The sequence below is a fragment of the Danio rerio genome, chromosome 14, assembly GCF_049306965.1.
Source record: "Danio rerio strain Tuebingen ecotype United States chromosome 14, GRCz12tu, whole genome shotgun sequence".
Taxonomy (NCBI): Eukaryota; Metazoa; Chordata; class Actinopteri; order Cypriniformes; family Danionidae; genus Danio; species Danio rerio.
In genome coordinates this window covers 58,705,511-58,725,000 of record NC_133189.1, presented here as the reverse complement: position 1 = coordinate 58,725,000, position 19,490 = coordinate 58,705,511, and the positions used below count along the sequence as shown (strand labels likewise).

At 44.0% G+C, this 19,490-nt stretch overlaps 1 protein-coding gene across 1 annotated transcript in view; it reads right to left on the bottom strand.

Annotated features, from left to right (window-relative positions):
- pcgf3 (polycomb group ring finger 3) overlaps positions 1–19,490 on the bottom strand; it is a 36,160-nt gene that overhangs the window by 6,929 nt on the left and 9,741 nt on the right. The window contains exons 2-4 of the mRNA XM_073922360.1: positions 6,688–6,772; positions 5,299–5,416; positions 3,521–3,617 (exon numbers count right to left, since the gene is read on the bottom strand). Of these exons, the coding sequence (XP_073778461.1) occupies positions 3,521–3,617; positions 5,299–5,416; positions 6,688–6,702 (230 nt within the window). The 5' untranslated portion in view covers positions 6,703–6,772. The remainder of the gene's footprint in view (positions 1–3,520; positions 3,618–5,298; positions 5,417–6,687; positions 6,773–19,490) is intronic.

The following is a 19,490-nucleotide window of genomic DNA, read 5'->3' as shown; positions in this document are numbered from 1 at the left end:
TGCTCCACTAAACTATGCTACTGACCCACACTACTGACCTACACTCCTCTACTGACCCACACTACTGACCTACTCTCCTCTACTGACCCACACTACTGACCTACACTACTGACCCACACTACTGACCCACACTACTGACCTACACTACTGACCTACTCTCCTCTACTGACCCACACTACTGACCTACTCTCCTCTACTGACCCACACTACTGACCTACTCTCCTCTACTGACCCACACTACTGACCCACACTCCTCTACTGACCCACACTACTGACCCACACTACTGACCTACACTCCTCTACTGACCCACACTACTGACCTACACTCCTCTACTGACCCACTCTACTGACCTACACTCCTCTACTGACCCACACTACTGACCCGCTCCTCTACTGACACACACTACTGACCCGCTCCTCTACTGACACACACTACTGACCCGCTCCTCTACTGACACACACTACTGACCTACACTACTGACCCACACTACTGACCTACACTACTGACCTACACTACTGACCTACTCTCCTCTACTGACCCACACTACTGACCTACTCTCCTCTACTGACCCACACTACTGACCTACTCTCCTCTACTGACCCACACTACTGACCTACACTCCTCTACTGACCCACACTACTGACCCGCTCCTCTACTGACACACACTACTGACCCGCTCCTCTACTGACACACACTACTGACCCGCTCCTCTAGTGACCCACACTACTGACCTACTCTCTTATACTGACCTACACTACTGACCTAAACTACTGACCTACACTCCTCTACTGACCCACACTCCTCTACTGACCTACACTCCTCTACTTACCCACACTACTGACCCACTCTACTGACCCACACTACTGATCTACACTCCTCTACTGACCCACACTACTGACCTACACTACTGACCTACACTCCTCTACTGACCCCCACTACTGACCTACACTCCTCTACTGACCCACACTACTGACCCGCTCCTCTACTGACACACACTACTGACCCGCTCCTCTAGTGACCCACACTACTGACCTACTCTCTTATACTGACCTACACTACTGACCTAAACTACTGACCTACACTCCTCTACTGACCCACACTCCTCTACTGACCTACACTCCTCTACTTACCCACACTACTGACCCACTCTACTGACCCACACTACTGATCTACACTCCTCTACTGACCTACACTACTGACCTACACTCCTCTACTGACCTACACTACTGACCTAAACTACTGACCCACACTCCTCTACTGACCTACACTACTGACCTACACTACTGACCTACACTCCTCTACTGACCTACACTACTGACCTACACTACTGACCTACACTCCTCTACTGACCCACACTACTGACCTACACTCTTCTACTGACCTACACTACTGACCTACACTACTGACCTACACTCCTCTACTGACCTACACTACTGACCTACACTCCTCTACTGACCTACACTCCTCTACTGACCTACACTACTGACCTACACTACTGACCTACACTCCTCTACTGACCCACACTACTGACCTACACTACTGACCTACACTCCTCTACTTACCCACACTACTGACCTACATTACTGACCTACACTCCTCTACTGACCCACACTACTGACCCACTCTACTGACCTACACTATGACCTACACTCCTCTACTGACCTACTCTCCTCTACTGACCCACACTACTGACCTACTCTCCTCTACTGACCCACACTACTGACCTACACTACTGACCCACACTACTGACCTACACTACTGACCTACTCTCCTCTACTGACCCACACTACTGACCTACTTTCCTCTACTGACCCACACTACTGACCTACTCTCCTCTACTGACCCACACTACTGACCTACTCTCCTCTACTGACCCACACTACTGACCTACTTTCCTCTACTGACCCACACTACTGACCTACTCTCCTCTACTGACCCACACTACTGACCTACACTACTGACCCACACTACTGACCTACACTACTGACCTACACTACTGACCTACTCTCCTCTACTGACCCACACTACTGACCTACTCTCCTCTACTGACCCACACTACTGACCTACTCTCCTCTACTGACCCACACTACTGACCTACACTACTGACCCACACTACTGACCTACACTACTGACCCACACTACTGACCTACTCTCCTCTTCTGACCCGCACTACTGACCTACTCTCCTCTACTGACCCACACTACTGACCTACTTTCCTCTACTGACCCACACTACTGACCTACTCTCCTCTACTGACCCACACTACTGACCTACACTACTGACCCACACTACTGACCCAAACTACTGACCTACACTACTGACCTACTCTCCTCTACTGACCCACACTACTGACCTACACTACTGACCCACACTACTGACCCACACTACTGACCCGCTCATCTAGTGACCCACTGCGGTGTTTCTCTCCATCAGGGAGTGTTTTATCACTACACACACACACACATACACACACACACACACACACACACACACACACACTGGATGATGCTGAATATTTCATGTGCTTGGAAATTGTTTCTCATCAGTGTGGCTGCAAGCAATGAGGCTAAACGGCAATTATGGAGGAGCTAGCATCCGGCCCGCACACACACACACACACACACACACACACACACGCACACACACACACACAATACTCCAGCTGTATGTATGGCAGTTTCCATCATACATGAGTTTCCAGCACTGATGAGGAAGATGAGGAAGATGTGCTGCTGATCAGCTCCTCCTATCAGAGTGACTCTGGAGGATGATGAAGACCACAGTGATGAAGATGATGATGATGCTGCACCACTGATAAACATCACTGACTATTTCTTCCCTGAAGCGTGTGTGTGTGTGTGTGTGTGTGTGTGTGTGTGTGTGTGTGTGTGTGTGTGTGTGTGTGTGTGTTTTCTATGACGTGATCCTATAAACCCAGTGTTTTAAGACAGCGCCACCAAGAGGATGGAGAGAGGAAACACAGAGATGAAGAAACACCAGTGTGTGTGTGTGTGTGTGTGTGTGTGTGTGTGTGTGTGTAAGTGTGTGTGTGTGTGGTTCCTTTAGCTGTAGATGACGCTCTGCTATGAAGAACATCAATAATTCACCCTCCTTCAGAGAGCTGGAGGACACACACACACACACACCCAGGAGGATGCATGACACGCAACACAGACACAAAAACACGCAGGAAGACGCATGACATGCAACACACAAACACACACATATGTATTATAAATAACACACATGCACACACAGATATAGACACACATATATTTATACATCACACATGTATGAACACACACACACATACACACATACATACTTATACATATACACATACACACACACACACACTGCCATATATATATATATATGGCATATATGGAGACAGGAGAGAGAGACAAGTCTGGACTGACCCCTGCTGGTGTCTCTGAGCTTTACAGTTCTCTCTCTCTCAAACACACACACACACACACACACACACACACACACTGAGGGATGTGGTGGTGAACTGACCCGATGTACTGCAGCGGGTGACTCTGGTGAATGACGATCCTGCATGTGGGACAGGTGTTGTTCTCCTCCAGGTACTTGACCAAACAGCTCCTGCAAACTGAACACACACACACACACACACACACACACACACACACACACACACACACACACACACACACACACACACACACACACACACACACACACACACACACACACACACACACACACACACACACACAGTCATTAGAGCAGCTCTGGTGTTAATCTCTCCATAAAGGAGTCGCTCATCAGTTAACTGAACAGTCTCGACTCGTGATTCACTCCGAGCATCAGTTCATCAGCAGCACAGCGGCGCCCTCTAGTGTTCAACACACAAAAACACACTCAGACAATGTGTGTGCATGTGTGTGTGCAGATTGTGCAGATTGTGTGAGCAATCCTAACCCTAACTCCAGAGGAGGAGCATCTCAGGAGGTCAAAACAAGTCTGAACATGTACTGAGAGACATTAGCGTGACGTGAGTGTGAATAAGACATACTGATCATCTATTGATGTGTGTGACGCAAAACACACGTGACGTAACTTTATTCTGTGTGTGTGTGTGTGTGTGTGTGTGTGTACGCTACTCGCGGCCCGGCCCACTGCTGCTTGCGTCTGCAGCACATGATTATACCTGATGCAGACTGCAGCTCTAACCCCGACAGAAGACAGCAGCAGCGCAGGGCAGGAGGCGGCACGGTCGGGAGCTGCTGTCCATGACAGGCATGGGCTGATAACCGTGTTCAAGGTATGGTGTGCTTTGCACAAGTCCAGGTTTTAAAACTGCAGATATTCTCTGTTAGACTGTTGCTGTGATGTGTCAGATTATTTGATTCTTTCTCCAGCACAGCAGATGCGGCTTTAAATAGTGAAGAGATGAGTGTGTGTCTGACACGACTGAAGACAGCAGCAGTGCAGCACTCACCTGAGCCACTCAGCCTGACGTGTTCACTGCTCCACATCATCATCATGTTCCTCACAATAGAGGATATCGTGCTCCAAAACCCAGAGCTGATGTTAGAGCAGTGATGAGACTAATCTACGGTTAGAGTCTTACACCGGCCCATGCCCAGTCCCGGACTCTGGAGAACACTACAGTCTGGCTGAGTGAGGCTAATGTTTACCTTCAGCACGACTCACACACATCTGCTTCATCTGTTGTGTCCTGTGTTCTGATCCAGCAGAGCTCCAGACGCAGCAGCAGCTGCACTGACACAGACACAGACACAGGGGGCAGCACTGAGCACCGGCCCGCTCTACAGCTACACACAGGGCTTATTCCTGTAGTTCAGGGGTGCTCAACCCTGTTCCTGGAGAAACACCTTCCTGCAGATTTCAGTTGCAGCACATATCAAACACACCTGCCTGATGATCACCTGGTGTTCAGGTCCTAATTAATTGGTTCAGGTGTGTTTGATATGGGCTGCACCTGAAATCTGCAGGAAGGTGTTTCTCCAGGAACAGGGTTGAGCACCCCTGCTGTAGTCAGTGTTTGACATGTGTTTGCTGTACACACCCTGTCTGCGTGTGTTTCATGTCAACTGTTACTTCATAATGTAAATATTGAATATTCCCGTGTAATTATGAGTGTTTATATGCAGATTTACACAGATTGATAAATAAGCGCATGTTTAAACACACTTAGACCACCCTTTAGGCCAGCAGCAGCGCGTGTGTGTGTGTGTGTGTGTGTGTGTGTGTGTGTGTGTGTGTGTGTGTGTGTGTGTGTGTGTGTGTGTGTGTGTGTGACTCACATGTGTGTAAGCACTCAGTGACAGTGGTGGCGTCGATCAGGTACCCCTCACACAGTCTGCAGGTGATGTGGGCGTTGATGTCCCACAGTTTGATCTTCCGGGTCAGCATCTCCGGGTTCTGCAGTGCGCACACACACACACACACACACACACATTCTATAAGCATTAAGAGTCAATATATCAACATTGCACACACACACACATCATCACTAAACGCATCAGAACACACTGCAGGTACACTTGCTTAAACACACACTTCAGCGCAGATTTTATGTGTGTGTGTGTGTGTGTGTGTGTGTGTGTGTGTGTTAGAGATGCTCATAATCGATTAACCGTTAACAGAAAGGGTGTGTTTGTAACTGATTATTGGTATTAGTTAACCAGTTAAACTCTGCGGGCCCGGTACCGGTACAGATTTAAAGGGCCAGCATTGCACCAGACCCCTGTAAGTGGTGTTGTTTAAGAGTGTAGAATCTTTATTTTCTGCACATATCTGCATCACTTTGTTTATTCTACTGTACGAAAGTTATTTACACTTAAACACACAGTATTTTGGATCCCCGAGCCGGGTGTTGATCATTGCTTTATTTTCATATTTTTCATATGCACATGTACAAGTTACAGCTCAAATGAAAGCTCTTGCCGGTGCTCATACGGTTCTAGCGCTCATTTTGCTGAATTATATTCACATATCAAACAGTTGCCGAATGAATCGCGGTGTCTCCATGACGCAGAAGTGAACACAATACATTCATGATCAATAAGCAGCCCCAGATAGCACAGACAGCTCATCTCTCACCTTATGCTGTGCGCTTCAGGACCATTCTCCTCTGTTTTTGAGCTGAAGTGCATAAGTAATGCTTTTATATGTCTGATGTGCTCCAAACACAGTGAATTATGTTTGATCACACAAAAGAATAGTGACATATGAACACAATGATCGCTCGCTGTGGCTTGTACAGCACCTCTCATCAGTGGGAACACAATAACTTCTGCATAGATTATGGTGGAGGCAGTTTTCTGTTCTCCTGTGATGACAGACATGTGCAGGAACCACCAACATTACTTACAGCACGCTAGACCACACACAACCTAAAAGAGACACTTTCACATTTGAGTTTGTAAAAAAAATAAAAAAGTGCCCCTTTTATTAGGTGTTTATTATAACACAGACGACATATCCAGATATTTTAAACACTTTCAGTAGTGTTGTATGAAAATCAAAAGGTTTTCTTTAAAATGAGACCAAATGTCAGCATCCCTAGTGTGTGTATGCTCACACACGCGCGCACGTTTAGTAAATAATCACCAGATCAGCATCTGCATTAAGATCAGAATAATCACTAAAGGAAGAGGCGGAGTCATGCAGACAGGAAGTGATGCATTTACCGCTGTCGCCGCCATCTGTCCAGTGCGGGAGCTCTTCTACACACACAACTGATGTTAACTGGGCATCCTGCAGTCCGCTGCACAGCTGAAACACAAACACACACACACACACACATCATTAACACAACATCACTGCTGAAACACACACACACACACACACACACACACATCATTAACGCAACATCACTGCTGAAACACACACACACACACACACACACACACACACATCATTAACACAACATCACTGCTGAAAAACACACACACACACATCATCATTAACGCAACATCACTGGTGAAACACACACACACACACATACACATCAACACAACATCACTGCTGAAAAACACACACACACACACACACATCATCATTAACGCAACATCACTGGTGAAACACACACACACACACACACACATCATTAACGCAACATCACTGCTGAAACACACACACACACACACACATCATTAACGCAACATCACTGCTGAAACACACACACACACACACACACACACATCATTAACACAACATCACTGCTGAAAAACACACACACACACACACACATCATCATTAATGCAACATCACTGGTGAAACACACACACACACACACACACATCATTAACGCAACATCACTGCTGAAACACACACACACACACACATCATCATTAACGCAACATCACTGGTGAAACACAAACACATCATTAACACAACATCACTGCTGAAACACACACACACATCATCATTAACGCAACATCACTGGTGAAACACACACACACACACATCATTAACACAACATCACTGCTGAAACACACACACACACATCATCATTAACGCACATCACTGCTGAAACACACACACACACATCATCATTTACGCAACATCACTGCCGAAACACACACACACACACACACATCATCATTAACGCAACATCACTGGTGAAACACACACACACACACACATCATTAACACAACATCACTGCTGAAACACACACACACACATCATCATTAACGCACATCACTGCTGAAACACACACACACACACACATCATTAACACAACATCACTGCTGAAACACACACACACACACATCATCATTAACACAACATCACTGCTGAAACACACACACACACATCATCATTAACGCACATCACTGCTGAAACACACACACACACATCATTACTGCAACATCACTGTAGGGTTGGGTACCGAAACCCGATGCTATTGTGGTACCGGTACCTTTGGAACCGGTATGTACCGGATCAAATCAGCATATGAATTTCGGTGCTGCAACAAGAACGTATAGCAGGTCGCGCACCAGAAGTGCCGCTCAGCGACGTACAGCGACATGAATTCGCAAGTCAGCGGCTGTCCGCGGCGTGCACCCACGGCTCATGACTGTTTATATATCTGCCGTGCCACAGAGCGCCATCTGAATAGTTTCATTTAAAAGTCATGTGCGCGCCGTGCCACGGCTCAGAGCGGCGCATCCGCTGACGCCCTTAAGAAGCACAAAAGGGTGCGTTAAAGGCACACGCGAGTAAGCGTTGTGTCACACCAAACATCACTGCTGAAACACACACACACACACACATCATTAACGCAACATCTCTGCTGAAACACACACACATCATCATCATTTAGACAACATCACTGCTGAAACACACACACACACACCTCACTATTGTTAACGCAACATCACTGCCGAAACACACACACACATCATCATCATTAACACAACATCACTGCTGAAACACACACACATCATCAACATTAACACAACATCACTGCCGAAACACACACACACATCATCATTTAGACATCACTGCTGAAACACACACACACACACATCATTGTTAACGCAACATCACTGCTGAAACACACACACACACACATCATCATTTATATAACATCACTGCTGAAACACACACACACACACACACACATTGTTAACGCAACATCACTGCCGAAACACACACACACACACACACACACACATCATTTAGATAACATCACTGCTGAAACACACACACACACACATCATCATTAACACATCACTGCCGAAACACACACATCATCATCAACACAACATTACTGCCGATACACACACACACATCATCAATTAGACAACATCACTGCTGAAACACACACACACACACACACACAATCATTAAAACAACATCACTGCCGAAACACACACACACATCATCATCATTAAAACAACTTCACTGCTGAAACACACACACATCATCATCATTAACACAACATCACTGCTGAAACACACACACATCATCATCATTAACACAACATCACTGCCGAAACACACACACACACACATCATCATTTAGACAACATCACTGCTGAAACACACGCACAACACCAATACAACATCACTGCCGAAACACACACACACACCATCAATAACGTAACATCACTGCTGAAATACACACACACACATCATCATCATTAAAACAACTTCACTGCTGAAACACACACACATCATCATCATTAACACAACATCACTGCTGAAACACACACACATCATCATCATTAACACAACATCACTGCCGAAACACACACACACACATCATCATTTAGACAACATCACTGCTGAAACACACACACATCATCATCATTAACACAACATCACTGCCGAAACACACACACACATCATCATTTAGACAACATCACTGCTGAAACACACACACACACATCATCATTTAGACAACATCACTGCTGAAACACACACACATCATCATCAACACAACATCACTGCCGAAACACACACACACATCATCATTTAGACAACATCACTGCTGAAACACACACACACACACATCATTGTTAACGCAACATCACTGCCGAAACACACACCCACACATCATCATTTATATAACATCACTGCTGAAACACGCACACACACATCGTTAACGCAACATCACTGCCGAAACACACACACACACACATCATTTAGATAACATCACTGCTGAAACACACACACACACACATCATTAACACAACATCACTGCTGAAACACAAACACACACATCATCATTAACACATCACTGCCGAAACACACACACATCATCAACACAACATTACTGCTGATACACACACACAACATCATCAATTAGACAACATCACTGCTGAAACACACACACACACACACACACACACACATCATCAACACAACATCACTGCCGAAACACACACACACATCATCATTTAGATAACATCACTGCTGAAACACATCAGACACACACACACACATCGTTAACGCAACATCACTGCCGAAACACACACACACACACATCATTTAGATAACATCACTGCTGAAACAAACACACACACACACATCATCATTTAGATAACATCACTGCTGAAACACACCAGACACACACACACACATCGTTAACGCAACATCACTGCCGAAACACACACACACACACACATCATTTAGATAACATCACTGCTGAAACACACACACACACACACACACATCCTCATTAACACAACATAACTGCTGAAACACACACACATCATCGTCATTAAAACAACATCACTGCCGAAACACACACACACACACATCATTTAGATAACATCACTGCTGAAACACACACACACACACATCGTTAACGCAACATCACTGCCGAAACACACACACACACATCATTTAGATAACATCACTGCTGAAACACACATACACACATCATCATTAACACATCACTGCCGAAACACACACACACACATCATCATTAACACAACATTACTGCCGATACACACACATCATCAACACAACATTACTGCCGATACACACACACACATCATCAATTAGACAACATCAGTGCTGAAACACACACACACACACATCGTTAACGCAACATCACTGCCGAAACACACACACACACATCATCATTTAGATAACATCACTGCCGAAACACACACACACACATCATCATTAACACAACATCACTGCCGAAACACACACACACACATCACCATTTAGACAACATCACTGCTGAAACACACACACATCATCATCAACACAACATCACTGCCGAAACACACACACACATCATCATTTAGACAACATCACTGCTGAAACACACACACACACACACACACAATCATTAAAACAACATCACTGCCGAAACACACACACACACACACCGTTTAGATAACATCACTGCTGAAACACACACACTAGGGTTGTAACAATATACCGGTATGACGGTTTACCACGATTTGAACGTGCACGATTATCATACCATGAACAATTGCATATCAACGGTTTTAACCCTTAAAGACCGAGACAGCCGACCGCGGCTAAAAATAAGTATTGCTCTTAAATGTTTAATAACTTTTGATCCGCTGATCCGATTCATACAATTCAAAGATTGGCATAAAGAAGAGAATCTCAGCTTTCCAGTGCTGTATCACATAACATTCGCGGACTTTCAGAGGCTCCGGAATCAGTGCGGTTATGTCATCAAAATTTGACAACGCTGATTTGACAAAGAAACGCTCGTCACTGTGTCTCCGGACAAACCAGACATGATACTTTGATGCATTGTCCCTCCTCCATGCCCAGATTGGTTCAAACTCGCTATATCACAGCCAATAAGCATAGGTTTCGCTTTTGTTTGTGGACCAAGCTTTTTGAAAAACACGGAATGAGAGATAGGCATACATTTATGCGCAGCTAAATAAAACGCAAAAAAAAACAAGTTTTGCATGAAATAATTCTCATACTAAGTACTTTTGCATGCACAGCAGCACAGAAACATGACAAAACAGTGACACAGCAAAGACGAACTGCTGCTCTTGCTGTTTTCAAAAGACGCAAATGAAGGTGCAGCTGTTTGTCTGCATTGCAGACATCCATATCCAAATCTATATCCACAGACAACCATATCCATGCTGGCACATAAAACCTAAGGATGTTCCATATTGAATCTAGTTTCGTTATGTAACTATTTATAGTATAGTAAATATTTATATCTATTTTTTACTGAGGATTTGCACCATGTTTATTTGGACTTTATTTGGACTTTGACACATTATTTATTATTTTCTTATTTTTATTTGTTCATTGTAAGTGGTGTTGTTTATAGTAACTAAAAATATATTATTTGGAAAAAGTCAAATTTGCTTCACTGTTCTATTATTTTGTAACATTTGTAACATACCGTATACCGCGAAACCGTCAAACCGTGGTATTGTTTTAGACGATTATCATACCGTAAAAAATTCATACCGTTACAACCCTAACACACACACACACATCGTTAACGCAACATCACTGCCGAAACACACACACATCATCATTTAGACAACATCACTGCTGAAACACACACACATCATCATTAACACAACATCACTGCCGAAACACACACACACACACATCATCATTTAGACAACATCACTGCTGAAACACACACATCATCAACACAACATCACTGCCGAAACACACACACATCATCAATTAGACAACATCACTGCTGAAACACACACATCATCAACACAACATCACTGCCGAAACACACACACACATCATCAATTAGACAACATCACTGCTGAAACACACACACACACACACAAACACACACACACACACACACAATCATTAAAACAACATCACTGCCGAAACACACACACACACATCATATGGCTGTGCATTTAATCAAAAATCCGATTTCGATTTGGATTTTGGCTTCAAACGATTCTGAAAAAGCATTAATGGAGATAAACGATTATTGCATCATATAACGCCCCTTTCCAGCTGTAGCCTACACATTTGATGCTCTTAAAAGCATGAAAGACTGTGTGTGTGTGTGTGTGTGTGTGTGTGTGTGTGTGTGTGTGTGTGTGTGTATGTGTGTGTGTGTGGCCGGTCAGCATTCGCTCTCATTCACACACTGAGACGAGCAGAGGAGAGCAGACATCTAAAGTCATCTTAACGTGAGCGCTTTAATGGTCAAATAGGTGTGAAAATGCGGTGTTTAGTGATTATTCATATTAACCTTCATTTGTGTAATAAACAAACAAGATGAGAATCAAGACACGTGAGAGAGAAACCATTAAAGAGACAGCGCGCGATGCCGCCTGTTTCATCATTAATCGAGCAGAAGGAGATCACGCCTCTCTGCTCTGGACTGAAGGACTGCTGGAGCTCAAGTGTGTTTCTGACAGTGCAGATGCTTAAAGCTCAGTTTGTTTCATATTTTTATTCTATTGTATTTATTTCTCTTACCTTTGCAGGGTGGAAAATAACTGTGTGTATACTGTTGAAGTCAGAATTATCAGCCCTCCTGAATATTAGCAGCCCTCCCCCCCCCCCCCAATTTCTGTTTCATGGAAAGAAGATTTTCCTCAACTTATTTCTGAACGTAACAGTCTTGACATCTCATTTCTGATTACTGATTTCTTTTATCTTTGCTATGATGACAGCACATGATATTTTTCTTTAATTTTTAAAGTGCGATTCAAAGGCTTAATTAGGGTAATTAAGCAGGTCATTGTATAACAGTAGTTTCTTCTGCAGACCCTCAAATATATATTGCTTAAGGGGGCTAATAATATTGACCTTAAAAAGGGTTCCAAAATATTTAAACCTGCTTTTCTTCTAGCTAAAATAAAACAAATAAGCCTTTCTCCAGACAATTGGGAAATATTTATAAAAAAAAATAATTCTAATGCTAATAATTTTGACTTCAATTGATAATCGTTTTGAAGCCCTAAACACACACATATAACACAGTATGCGCGTACAGTGTGTGTGTGTGTGTGTGTGTGTGTGTGTGTGTGTTAGGGTTGTCATGATACTGGAATTTGGTACCAGTCGATATTGAAACTTTAAAATGTCCTGCTAACATTTGAGCGCTGGTGAGTGTGTTCTTAAACAGCGCTGATTGGCCAATGTGTTCACATGCTTAACAGAGATGACCGTGATTGGCTGTGAAGGTCATCAGTATCCTGAACTCACCGCTGTTCACTGAGTGTAACACAGACGCTGGAACACTGAAGCATCTTAAAGTCACGTCCATCAGCTGGTTTGTTTATAAGCCGACATCGAGAGATCCGCTGAGGAGTCGCGGCTTTAGGCTGCTTTCACACCTACACTTTTGATTGGGAACCGGTCTCGTTTGCCCAGTTAGCGCGGTGCGTTTGGCATATGTGAATCCACCAATCACGCTCAGATCCACGCCAAATCAATCTGTCCGAGATGGCCTGAATGAGGTGGACTCGCCTTATTGAAACAAACTCTGGAGCGGATCGATTGTAGTGAGAAAGCGAAACGACCCGAGCCCGGCTATTTCACAGTGTATCATGGATATGTCACAGGCATACGGCGATATGAAGAGAGTGATGAGTAGAGCGGGAGGTCATCATTCCTACCGGTATATGAGCGTCTCATGTTAGATATGAAAGTGAAAGCATGCTGAACTATTACCCAGAGCTGTTTATCTGTCAGGAACATTGAGCGACCTGCAGTCTAGCCAAGCGCTGTGCATGAGAGAGTCTTCCCTCTGCTTTACCTCTGCTGACGACGTCTGTGTCTGAGGATGTCACCATTCATAACGAAAGCTTTCTGCTAATAATGTCTGACTGCTCACCGCCATATATTAAAATAAGGACGCCTGACAGCTGAGCGGGAATAAACCCTGAAACTCTGATGTGAGGAGCGTTTACTCGCACGAGACTTGTTTTAGCTCTTTTGCTCCATTTTGAAACTTTGCCGTGTGAAAGCGAAGCGCACCAAGAGCACAGAACAGCTCTGTCACTGTTTCAGAACAAGAGAATCAGTCCACAGGTGTGAACGCACTCTTAAACACTGCAGTGTGCCTGTATCTGTGTCACACTCAGTGCTGATGAGCTGATGACCTTCACGGCCAATCACAGTCATTTCTGTTGAGCAGGTGAACACAACAGCCAATCAGCACTGTTCAAGAACACACTCAACAGCACTCAAATGTTCATGAGACGTTTTTCAAATTTCAGCATCCAATTCCAGTATCATGACAACACTGGTGTGTGTGTGTGTGTGTGTGTGTGTGTGTGTGTGTGTGTCGCTGTGGGGAGAAACTCTGTAAACATACAAGCGAACAACATGTTTGCTGGAGACTGAGCGCGGTCTGCATGCTCTGTCATGCTCTAATCATTAAACCTACAGAGGTAAAGACCACACACACATTTACATTTACATTTACATTTAGTCATTTAGCAGACGCTTTTATCCAAAGCGACTTACAAATGAGGACAAGGAAGCAATTTACACAACCAAGAGCAACAATGAATAAGTACTAAAGGCAAGTTTCAGGTCTGTAAAGTCTAAGAAGGGAAGTGTTAGTAGTTTTTTTTTTTTTTTTTTTTTTTTTTTTTTTTTTTGAGTACAGTTAGTGTGATATTCAAAGAGGCAATTGCAGCTTAGGAAGTGAAGTGGAGACTAAATAGTTGAGTTTTTAGTCGTTTCTTGAAAATAGCGAGTGACTCTGCTGTTCTGATGCAGTTAGGGAGTTCATTCCACCAACTGGGCAGATTGAGCGTGAGCGTTCGCGAAAGTGATTTTTTCCCTCTTTGGGATGGAACCACGAGGCGACGTTCATTCACAGAACGCAAGTTTCTGGAGGGCACATAGATCTGCAGAAGTGAGTGCAGATAAGAAGGTGCTAGGCCAGAAGTCACTTTGTAGGCAAACATCAGAGTTTTGAATTTGATGCGAGCAGCAACTGGCAGCCAGTGCAAACGGACTAGCAGCGGAGTGACATGTGCTCGTTTAGGTTCATTGAAGACAACTCGTGCTGCTGCATTCTGGAGCAGTTGAAGAGGCTTGATAGAGTTAGCTGGAAGCCCGGCTAGTAGAGAGTTGCAGTAATCCAGTTTGGAGAGAACAAGAGCTTGAACAAGGAGTTGAGCTGCATGTTCAGATAAGAAGGGTCGGATCTTTCTGATGTTATAGAGTGCAAATCTGCACGATCGAGCAGTTCTAGAAATGTGGTCAGAGAAGTTTAGTTGGTCATCAATCGTTACTCCAAGGCTTTTCACCATTTTGGATGCAGTAATGGTTGCCCCATCCATCTGGATTGAAAAGTTATGGTGTAGAGTCGGGTTGGCAGAAACTACAAGCATTTCCGTTTTTGCGAGGTTCAGCTGAAGATGATGATCTTTCATCCAGTGTGAAATATCCAACAGGCAGGCTGAGATACGAGCTGGAACCGAGGGATCATCAGGATGAAAAGAGAGGTATAGCTGGGTGTCATCAGCATAGCAGTGGTAAGAGAATCCATGTCTCTGGATGACTGGTCCTAGAGATGATGTGTAGATGGAGAAGAGAAGTGGCCCAAGAACAGAGCCTTGAGGTACCCCAGTGTTTAGATGCTGTAGGTTGGACACCTCTCCCCTCCAAGACACCCTGAATGACCTGTCAGAGAGGTAAGATCTAAACCATTGTATAACAGTGCCCGCAACGCCCAGTGACTCAAGCGTAGATAGCAGGATCTGGTGGTTGACAGTGTCAAAAGCAGCTGACAAGTCCAGCAAAATGAGGACTGATGATTTAGAGTCTGCTTTAGCCAGTCTGAGATCCTCCACGACCGAGAGCAGGGCAGTCTCAGTTGAGTGGCCTTTCTTAAAGCCGGATTGCTTGTTGTCCATGAGATTGTTTTGAGTAAGAAAGTCCAGGACTTGATTGAACACTACTTTCTCCAGAATCTTGGCCATGAATGGAAGCAGGGATACTGGTCTGTAGTTTTCAAGTAGCGTATGGTCCAGGTTGGGTTTCTTTAGCAGTGGGGTTACCCTAGCCTGCTTAAATGTAGTGGGGAATAAACCAGAGTCAAGAGATGTGTTAATTATGTGAGTCAGTGTTGGTATGACTGCAGGAGAGATGGCTTGCAAGAGATGAGAGGGAATGGGATCGAGTGGACAGGTGGTTGCATGGCTAGATAGCACAAGTTTGGACACCTCAGACTCAGAGAGCTGAGAAAAAGAGGTGAGTGTGTGTGGTGTTGGTGTTGTATCTTGCGTGTTTGTTGTAGGTGCAGCAAATTGAGCACTGATTTTTGCAGTTTTGGTGCAGAAGAATGTAGCAAAGTCATCAGTAGTAAGTGTGGAGGATGCGGGTGGAGGAGGAGGATAGAGGAGGGAGGAAAATGTTTTAAAAAGTAGGCGAGGATTAGTGGCATTGTTGATTTTCAGACGGTAATACGTCTGCTTTGCAGAAGTAACCTCAGCTGAGAAAGAGGACAGAAGAGTTTGGTATGTTAAGAGATGTGCAGGATTTTTAGTTTTCCGCCAAATTCTCTCCGCAGCCCGAAGTTTTGAGCGATGCTCACGGAGAGCATCCGAGAGCCAGGGTGCAGGAGGACAGGCACGGGCTGGCCTGGATGCAAGAGGACATAATCGGTCTAGACATGATGCTAGTGTGGAGCAGAGTGTATTAGTGGCACTGTTCGAATCAAGTGCAGTGAGTTTGCGAGATGGAGGAAGAGAGTCTGAAACAATGGTGGATAGTCTATTGGGTGAGAGAGATCGTAGGTTTCTGCGAAAGGTAACCAGTGTTGGAGTGTGTGGCGGCTCAGGAGTAATGTGGATGTTGAGAGACAGAAGGAAATGTTCAGATATTTGTAGTGGAGTTACTATTGTTTGATCAGTGAAGCAGTGTCGTGTGTAAATAAGGTCTAGCTGATTACCTGATTTGTGGGTAGCAGAAGTAGGTGCTCTTTTTAGGTCAAAAGAGGCAAGCAAAGTCTGAAAGTCTGCAGCTTGCGGTTTGTCAACGTAAATGTTGAAGTCACCTAGCACCAATAAGGGAGTGGCAAAATTAGAAAAAGATGAGAGAAGAACATCCAGTTCATCTAGGAAGTGACCTAATTTACCTGGTGGGCGGTAGATGACAACCACATTTATGTAGAAGGGGTGGATAATGGTGACTGCATGGAATTCAAAGGAGCTGATTGTTGGCAGGGACGGTATCAGAGTAAATTTCCATTCTTTGGAAATTAGTAGTCCAGTCCCACCCCCTCTCCCTGTGTGACGAGGAGTGTGGGAAAAAGAGAAATTAGCAGAAAGAGTAGCATGTGTAGCAGTGTCCTCCGGCCTCAACCAGGTCTCAGTTAGAGCCATGAGATTATAGTCAGAATATGTAGCTATGGAGGTAATAAAATCAGCCTTGTTAACAGCTGATTGACAATTCCAGAGGCCCACGGAGAGAGAGAGTTGTGAAATAGTAGATACATGTATTGAACGAAGGTTGTGAGGATTACGCCTGCAGCGTACCTCCCGTGTTTTGCGAGTGTTAGTAACAACAGGAATTAGAAAACACATAATAAAAGTGCACTGACAACAAAAAATAAGTGTAAAGTAAAACAACAAAGTAAATTACTCAAGTGCTTTGTCGGTGTCTTTGCTCGGTGGAGTCGCGCAGGTAGAGTCGATGGTCTTTACCCTCGTCGGTCTTCACACGAGGCGGTCTTCACACGAGGCTGCCGCGACCGCTGCCGCGGTGAACTAGTTGTTTATATAACCCCTAAAGCACTAGCTGATTGAATTCAGCTGGACACGCCTCGAGAGTCAAAACAAGGGCCGAAACTGAGGCGGACGACGCGAACCGCGTCTGCGTTCGCTACACAAGCTCTTATAGTAACCAAGGAAACAGTGGCTAAACACACACACACACGCACGCACGCACGCACACACACAGGAGATCGTGGATAAGGAAGCTCAGAGAATCTGTCAGTGTTCCCCAGAGCAGAGTAAAGCTGAGCTCTTCATCTGTGGACACTGAATACAGCATTTCTGTGGCCGGTTAATAATAATAATCAGTTTACATTATGTAACAGCTGTGCTTATTCCAGCCAAACTGAAATAAATAAACCTTTGATGAAGATAAGAATAATGTGAAAGTGTAATATCTGAGAGGAGGCAGAGGGAACACAGGAGTCTGAATAAACGCCTCAGTAACATGTGCAGACACTCCAGCAAATGTGATGATCAGACAGCAGAGCAGCACACCTCAGCGGCGATATCTAGAGTGATGATGAAGGTCTCCTCATGAACATCTCAGCTTTATCTTGACATGTTGACCTCTCTCTGTGTCTGAATCCAGCGGACGGCTCACTGTAAGTCTGCTTCACTCCTGTAGATGGGAACAGGATTGCAGCTGCTCCAGTGTCGCTCTGTTCTCGCTGCGCTTCACTTTCACACAGCAGAGCTGCTGACCGGAGCACAACACAGCATGAGCCAGTAATCTCTCCCGTCACTGGTCAGGGTTTGTTGTTCAGTGTGTTTGTTTGTATTCATGATGATGAGCAATAAGACATGATTAGTGAAGCACTGCACTCCACTCTTCAATGCTGACACACACAGACACCTTCAGCACGTATAAATCAGAGGTGAGAGTTTCCCACACAGAGCCGTGGGATAGAGATGCGGCAGCTAGAACAAAACATGTGTAAACCACTTTGAGTGTGCAGAAAAGCATATTAAAAATACAAGGAATTATTATAATTATGGCATTATTATAATTATAATTATTATTATGAATGTTATTATTATTATTATTATTATTATTATTATTATTATTATTATTATTATTATGAATGTTATTATTATTATTATTATTATTATTATTATTATTATTATGAATGTTATTATTACTATGATTATTATTATCATTGTTATTATTATTATTATTATTATTATTATTATTATTATTATGAATGTTATTATTATTATTATTAATAATAATAATAATAATAATAATAATAATATAATTATTATTGTTGTTATTATTATTGTTAATATTATTA